Raw genomic sequence first — 8065 nt, forward strand, 5'->3', positions numbered from 1 at the left:
GTTTCATTTATTATGTTTGTTAATAATGCAGTCAAATTGACATTCAATGTCATGCATTAAGTTTTATTACTAAGACAATTTTAATGAGATCTCATAGCATTATATTATAATTTTTACTAAGACAATTCTAACAAGATATATCTCATAGCATTATGACTAGTACAAAAGTCAAACAATACGGAGTATAACGGAATAGACAACTTATCCAATTCAATCCCGAGGGCACTATCGTAGTACCACTGCACTTGTAAGGCCATTTTATTCTCTAACAGCCTATATTATTGTCCCTTAGATCACCAATTGTTCTTCTGCCCTTAGCTTTCTCTCTCAAAAACAACCATAATAATTTAACTCTTAGCACACAAAAAACACAGAGAGAGATATATAATTCTCTGAAAACTTTAACCAAATTTTTCAAAAAAAAAAAAAAAAAAAATGGTTGTAAGAAACAGAATAATTTCACAAGTACTACAAAGAAGCCGCAGCAAAAGCATCAGCAGCAGCAGTTTAGGCCAACAGAAATGCTGGGGTTCAACAGCAGCAGCGGCGGCGACAGCGACGGAGGTGGGATCAAAATCAATGGGGTTTTGGTTGAAAGATTATGAAGATTATAGGAAGTCATTGTACGGTGGAAATATTACTCACAAAGCTCTTTTTGTTGATGCTGTTGGCACTCTCCTTGTCCCTGCTCAACCCACTGCTCAGGTCTTTTCTTAATACTATGTTTTTGTCATTCGTAGTTGTCTATTCATCAAGTTTACTTCCAACTAGGCCAGGGTACGTGCTAGAACTAGAATTATAGTACTCTGATTTTCTTTACTAAATTATTTATACTTTCTCCGTTTTTATTTACTTGACCATAACCTTTGGCACAATTTTAAGCATTATAATATATGGTTTCCCATTAGTCACAAAGCTAATAATGCATTCAAATCATTGTTCACACTTGAAGTGTATTAAGACTTTCATGAGACATTATGATTAACAAATGTAATTTGCATTAAAAAATTTAAAAACCGTCTAAATTATTGGTCTTGAGATATGAGTAGCAGATTTTTTATAATTAGTGTGCTGTATTATTGGTGTTTATTTTATTTAAATTGGACTAAAGAAATAAATAATTTTGTGTTATTAGGTACATACAGATTAATGTTTAAATTCTACTCCGTAATTTTATTACATTATGATATTAACTAGGAAGAGGTGACAAATTGTCTGATAATTTTTGTAAAATTATTTATATTAATTTTCTGGATGACATTTAAGTAAATTAAATACCAGTATTGTTAATTGAGATGCAGATATATAGGCAGATGGGAGAAAAATATGGAGTGAAATATTCAGAGGATGAAATATTGAATAGATACAGATGGGCTTATGGTCAACCTTGGGGAAGATCACGTCTCAGGTATTGTCCCCTTTTTTTTTTTCCTTATAATTATAATGGAAATTTATTTTTGGAAATATTTCTTCTTAATTACAATTTTTGTGGTTCATTGTTTGATTTTATGTGTCATGAATTGCAGACTTGCAGTGTTGTATTTGTGGTAGTTTCTATATTTCTGTTATGTGGTCCATATATAGTATTACCTGTACATCTGAATTCTGTGTGCTCATAAACAATATGAGTACAACATTATTATTTCTCGGAAAATGTTTGGTTGATCCTTAAAATGACACTGCTAACCTCCCTTGCGAAATAATGGAAGAGAGCAAGCCATTATTTTTTTAAAATTTGCCGAATCAATAGTGTGAAGGTCACTAACACTCTAACACGTTGGGTAAGTGTATGTATCAATGTCTAATGTTAATTGGTACTCCGTAATATATTTATCATTCTGTCATCGATTTTCGCGTTTGTGAAGCCTTATCCAAAATGTAGTTGGAAAGATGTGAAACTGGCTAAAAAGAATAAAGTATACCCCGTAACAAGTTCTTCTGCAAGATTCACGGTAGCACTGTACTTACTTAGTGTTCACTTTCAGTTAATTAATTTTGATGCCACATGTGGACAGTTGAGCTTGTTTTCCTTTTGTTGCGGAGAATTTCTTATTAAAAATACTAATACATGGTCTTGAATCTTGATACCTTTGTTACTAGTAATTATAAGAAAGAGGAATCTTTCAAGTGTTAATAATGTTGATTCCTTTGTCACAATATTAGATTGACCTTGAATAACTTTATTCTATTCGATCTAGGGTACATATTCGAAAGTTGTCACCCATTCGATTTTGATTTTGATTTTGATGTTTCAAATATTCGAATAGAATTCACACTAGTAGTGTTTAGGCACCGTTGTTTAATACTCCGTAATTGTTTAGATAATATTTGCTAGATCGAGGAAGGAGGTACCACGGAAGCTTTCCCGTTACCTCCCTATTCTTGAATCCGATCCCGGTAGCCCCCTCTTGCCCTCCCTTTTGTTTGAAAAAAGTAAAAAGTTAAGTTAAGTTCTTATTGGACATCAGATGTGATTCAATAGTTCATTAGTCAATTTACTTTCATATACTGAATGATGAAAACTTGATTACATGGTAAAAAAGAAGGCTTTTATCATGTCCCTTGAATTGTAATTGTAAATGTCAAATGTCATTTTATCCCGAACCTCTAAAATTCAACTAAAAGTGGAATTATTGTCGTTCTTATCTATATTATAATTCAAGTTTTTTCATGATTAAGATTAAAATACATAAAAGGAAGGAACTTCTTTCATAATTAAACAAACTCTAATTTGACAAAAGGCAAAAGTTACATTATAAGTGGATTTTGATGGCTACAACACTATGCATTGTGGTCCTGATACCCCATTTTATGACAGTGATGGATGTTTATAATGATTACATTAACTAAAGATGAAATATTATTCTTAACCATTTGAAGTACGGGGATTAATCATAACGAACCTTCTCTGTGCAGATACGTGGATGATGGCAGACCATTCTGGCAATACATTGTTTCATCTTCCACAGGCTGCTCAAATGCTCAGTACTTTGAAGAGCTATACAACTACTTTATGACTGAGAAGGTGGGTTAAGGGCACTAATCAGTTTAGTGCTCTTTTGTTCTATGTCTAACTGTGTATAGTCTAAGTTACACGCGTATTTGGGACCAATGCTGATGCTATGTATTTTAATTTCAGGCATGGCAGCTTTGTGACCCGAATGCAGGGAAAGTATTTCAGGCTCTGAGGAATGCGGGTGTAAAAGTGGCCGTTGTCTCAAACTTTGATACTCGGTTAAGGCCTCTGCTGAGGGCTCTGGGTTGTGAGCATTGGTTTGATGCTATGGCTGTGTCAGCTGAAGTAAGAAGGCTTTTTGGTTTGCCTTTTTAATGTTCACTAAATGTGATTTTACTGTAACTGATAGAAGTGCATCTCTGTGAAATATTGAAAACAGGTTGCTGCTGAGAAGCCAAATCCAACAATATTTCTGAAGGCCTGTGATCTTCTGGGTGTAAAACCAGAGGATGCTGTTCATGTTGGTGATGATCGTAGAAACGATATATGGGGTGCTAGAGATGCAGGCTGTGACGCATGGCTTTGGGGAAGCGAGGTCCATTCTTTCCAAGAGGTATTTGCTCTTCTAATGTGTCACTGATTCCATATCTAGTACTCCTTGAGTCCGAGAGAGAATTACGGTGTAATAACATAGGAGATTAACGCGGAGATTAAGAAGGTTAAACATGTAGAGTGAAATAAGAATAGACAGGTAGGGTATGGGTATGAGTCCCAATATCAAAGAATAACCTTACTAAAAAAAGGCAATACGCTAATTTAGTCGCTCGTACAATTATGTTTTTCTGTATTTTAAAACAGACAAAACAATATCTTCAATAATTTACAAATTACATATTTTATGGTTAAGGATGAGTTATGGTGCGGCGTATCGTTTCATCCACATGAATGCATGACTACGTTATATCCATAAGATTTTAGATTTTTTTGGAGAAAAAAAATTGAATTTAAAATGCTATTGGACTTTGATAAGTTATCAATCATTCAATATGTTCAAGCAAGGCCTTGCAATCTGATAAAGACATATCACTTGTGGAGGGTGTGCTTTCCTTTAATTAAAGGGTTAACTTTGGGAAAAGCTTAGAAAAGAAAAGGTTGAGAATATTAATTGATATGGACCATATGATAGGGAAATAGACAGCAAGGAAATCCACATACAGTATGTTGCTTCTAAAACTGACTTTTTTGGATTCAGGTTGCACAAAGAATTGGCGTCCACATCTAAGCAAACTGATGTTTTTTTCCACTGCAACTCCGATGGGCATCTAGAAAAGATGCGAGCTCTTTCGCTCTCCCTTGTTTAGGAGCTGTACGATTGGTGTTATATACCTGGTAACAGGACTTCAGAGGAGACTATAAGTTTATGTTACCAAATAACCTGTAAAAAGGATTTTGTATAGCTTCTAAGTTGTATGTAATGAGTGTCATCAATTCAAAGGGTAAAATGAAAAGGGTCGAGGAACCGTGAAGTTATCTGAGAAAATTGGTCCAATCTTTGCTAACGTAACATAGAGCGTAGTTCAGATGGATTGACAAGCGTGATCAACTTCGAAGCTTCACTAATGATCCATTGTCAGGAGGGGTCTGTTGTATTATAGTTTGATAATAATCGGCACAGAAACTGTATGTTAGCAATGTGCAGGACCTTTGTTGGATCTAGAATGTATTGCATGGTTCAACACTTCAGCTCACTGCAATTTGCAGAAATGATTAATGATGCTATTTTTCTCTAACTCGAGCTTCTTACAGTGACAGTAGTTTATACAAGTATGAAGTATTCAGAACGACAAAGTACAGTACTATTTCATCTCAATGATTAAAGAGTAAACCCTTTTTATCATACTTCACCACACAGCCCCCAAGTTAAATCAAGCTGATATACTCAAATTAAACTTCACATACCAATAAGATTTTTGGCATTGCTGGTTGATGGTTGATCAATGCACATTCAAAAAGAGAGCTGTCAGTAGGAGAACACAAATTGGAGACATTATTCTCAAAATTTTCAATAAAAAATCCAGCAAGAAACGATGGCAGTTCGAAATAACAAATAACAAATGAACCAGAACAAGAGAGCAAAGGTAAACAAACACCATTATCGATTATTCACCTATGTTATTGTAACTTGTAAGACACCCCCCAAAGCCCCAACTGGCTCCATCTTTCCTAGATACTGTATAATTGTAACAAGTTTATAAATTATAATAATCATTCTTAAAAACAGATATAAGCCTATGAGGCTATGATTCACAAAACAATACATGTCTAGCTCCGTATCAGAGTGCACTTCGATTCTGGTACCATTACTTCAAAAGAAAGTCTATGGTAGGATAGCAATGCAATTGACCACTTGGTACTAACATTCAACTCTCTGACTCTTTGAGTGGAATATAATAACAATAACTCAAATGTCTAGACTGTCATGGATCATCTGCACTACTGTTCGAATAAAATCTTAAATGAAGCCCCCCCCAGTGTCACCCTAGGCAGCAATTTTGTTAGAGGATAACTATCAATATAGCTTAAATGATTGAAAATAATTGAAATTTAATTTGGTACCAGTGGCGGATCTTAAAAGTTTTTCTTTCGGGGGCCAATAATTTATACGGCGTTACATAATTTTACAGCTTAAACAAGACTACAATTAAATAAGCATATGAAGTCATTTACAAATTCAACAATACGGAAATACAAAAAATTAACATTAATGTAATAGTAAAATAAAAAGGTAAAAGCTAACGATCGTCTCGGGGGCGTTGGATAAGATAACAAAAAGTAGAAATTTTGAATAAAAATGAACATTAATTACACTGATCGATACGTGATTTTGGTATGCATTTCTAAATTAATACTCCGTACTACTTTAGTAAATATTTTAAATTATTATCTAATGCCCCGTGGCGTTTGTTAGCACACAAGATCCAAATAAAAATTAGACGATATATAACTGATGTTTGTTGCAATTTTAATTGATGCGTTCCCCTGAAAAAAGTGCATTACTTCATCATGCTTATTTAATGTCTACCGGAAAGCAACAAGAGAAGCCTAAACAGTTGATCCTAAGCAAATTTGTTGGCTGCATAAATGTCAAAGTACCTAACATATTTATGAATATCAGCACAACGGAGCTTAATAATAGTGTAAAGCATAAAAAATTTGATCACCCAATCTGAGATACCCACGACTTGGCCACCCCGTACTCCTTCATGATCCATACATTATACGAACCAAGTTCAGGATTGTAAAGACATAACAGACCATTACAAGAACCACCAAATTTGATCACTTTGTAGTCGAACATAAGGCGAACTTGTTTGGATTTTAACAATTGATTATTGACACATGGGTTCAAAATTTGGGGGATTTGCAGCTGAATGGCAGGGGGTCCAAGGAGTAGAGATTGTTGCTGAAGGTGGCGACGATGAGGAGACGATTGGAGTTGGAGGAGAGAGAATTTGAGAGATCAAGATTTGAGAATGATTAGGGTTCTCCATGATTTGCAAACACATTTGAATCGTAGCAGAGATTTCACTGGTAATCGAGATAGTATGTTGATTACTAAGTCTGTTGGAAGAATTTCCATGAGATTGAAAAGCTAGGGTTTCCGATTACAATTTCAATCTGGGGGAAAATGAGGGGAGAGTTTGTTTGTGGAGCTAGGCATGTTAACGAGCCGAGCTTACTCGCAAATTGCTTGATGCTCAGCTGTCAAAAACTCAAAGTTTGGCTTAAACAAGCTCGACTTGAGTTCGGATTTGACTCGAGATCTTAACATGTCAACAAATTCTACTAAAGGAGAAATTACTACATTCAAACAATATTTTTCATAGTTCCTTTAAATATTTTTCATAGCTCAAATCAATGTAGGAACATATTAGATGCACTTAGCAAAATTTTAAGAAACTATTTCTTAGCACCTAAAACAGGATCTCATGCAAATAATAATATGAATTATAAGATTAGAATATCATACCCTCGATGCGTAATTTCCACAAAGCAAGAGAGCACTTCTTTCTTCAACTAGAGATCTTTAGAACTTGTCGTTCCTCTAATATTGGTCCACGAGCAATGATTGAATCTCCACGTATGCTAGTATGGAACAAAGAACAATTCCTTATTGCTTTTACTTGTGGTTATGTGAGAGAGAATTTTTTTTTTATTATTGATTAATGAAAGATGTGTTATTTCATTTATGTCACTTAGTCATATTTATAATAAACTATGGCAACTCTTCACATAATTGCATCTCTTAGGCTTTAAGGCCTATTCATGCATCTTAATTCAACCATATACTCATATGTGTGACCTCATAGGACCGGATTATTATTAGTAGTAAACTAATAGCATTAATTCACAAATCATAGTTGATTTCTAGCAAAACATTATGATTACCTAAAATAACCGATTATAATTAATCTCCACATTTGTCCTAATTACAATTAGTAATTACACTTGATCGACGGACATTTCCTTCAATCAAAAGGTTTCGTTGGAGGGGGGTTTGGGGGGGTTAGGTGTGAGTGCAGTGGTCGGATTTCGGGTAAGGGGTGGTCGAACTTAGGGGTTAGGGGGTTTTCGGTTAAGGGGTGGTCGGATTTAGGGGTTAGGGGATGTCAAGGTGGTCGAGGGTAGAATGGTGTAGTGGTGGCCATGGAAGGAGCTTGAAAGAGGGAGACTTAAGCTTGAACAAGAGAGTTAATAAAAAAAAAAACAATTAACCTGTTTACTAGGTTGTAAGTCAAAAGGCTTGTTTTTCGAAAACATAGGATTATTTAAAGCAGAAATGACAAAGGTGAGATTATTAGTTTCCATTTTTTCTTTAAATTAAAATCCAACTACAATTACTACCCTCACAATTAGCTTATTGGTCATTTCACATACTCAAATAATTTTAAACAATCTACTATTTACCAAACACTTTTATACAATCAGCTAGTAAAATAAGTTAGTCAAATCAGTTAATACAACCAACTAGTCAAAATCAGCTAACACAATTAGCTTTAGCTTTCAACTTTTCACCAAACACGACCTATAATGTAACTAAAAGGAGAG

General features: G+C 34.5%; 1 protein-coding gene across 1 annotated transcript; it reads left to right on the forward strand.

Annotated features, from left to right (window-relative positions):
• The first annotated feature begins 203 nt into the window (after window positions 1-203).
• On the forward strand, window positions 204-4746 carry LOC110712841 (haloacid dehalogenase-like hydrolase domain-containing protein 3). The gene is made up of 6 exons (XM_021891294.1): window positions 204-705; window positions 1302-1408; window positions 2917-3025; window positions 3140-3301; window positions 3396-3569; window positions 4209-4746. The coding sequence occupies exons 1-6, from the start codon at window positions 436-438 to the stop codon at window positions 4236-4238; spliced, it is 852 nt and encodes a 283-aa protein (XP_021746986.1). The 5' UTR covers window positions 204-435; the 3' UTR covers window positions 4239-4746.
• Window positions 4747-8065: the final 3319 nt, after the last annotated feature.

This window comes from Chenopodium quinoa, unplaced genomic scaffold, assembly GCF_001683475.1.
Source record: "Chenopodium quinoa cultivar QQ74 unplaced genomic scaffold, ASM168347v1, whole genome shotgun sequence".
In the NCBI taxonomy this organism is placed as follows: Eukaryota; Viridiplantae; Streptophyta; class Magnoliopsida; order Caryophyllales; family Amaranthaceae; genus Chenopodium; species Chenopodium quinoa.

Coding starts and splice junctions, on each gene's coding strand:
- LOC110712841 (XM_021891294.1), top strand. CDS start 436: ATGGTTGTAAGAAACAGAATAATTTCACAAGTACTACAAAGAAGCCGC. Junction 3,026..3,139: donor ACTACTTTATGACTGAGAAG/GTGGGTTAAGGG, acceptor TTTTAATTTCAG/GCATGGCAGCTTTGTGACCC. Junction 3,570..4,208: donor AGGTCCATTCTTTCCAAGAG/GTATTTGCTCTT, acceptor TTTTGGATTCAG/GTTGCACAAAGAATTGGCGT.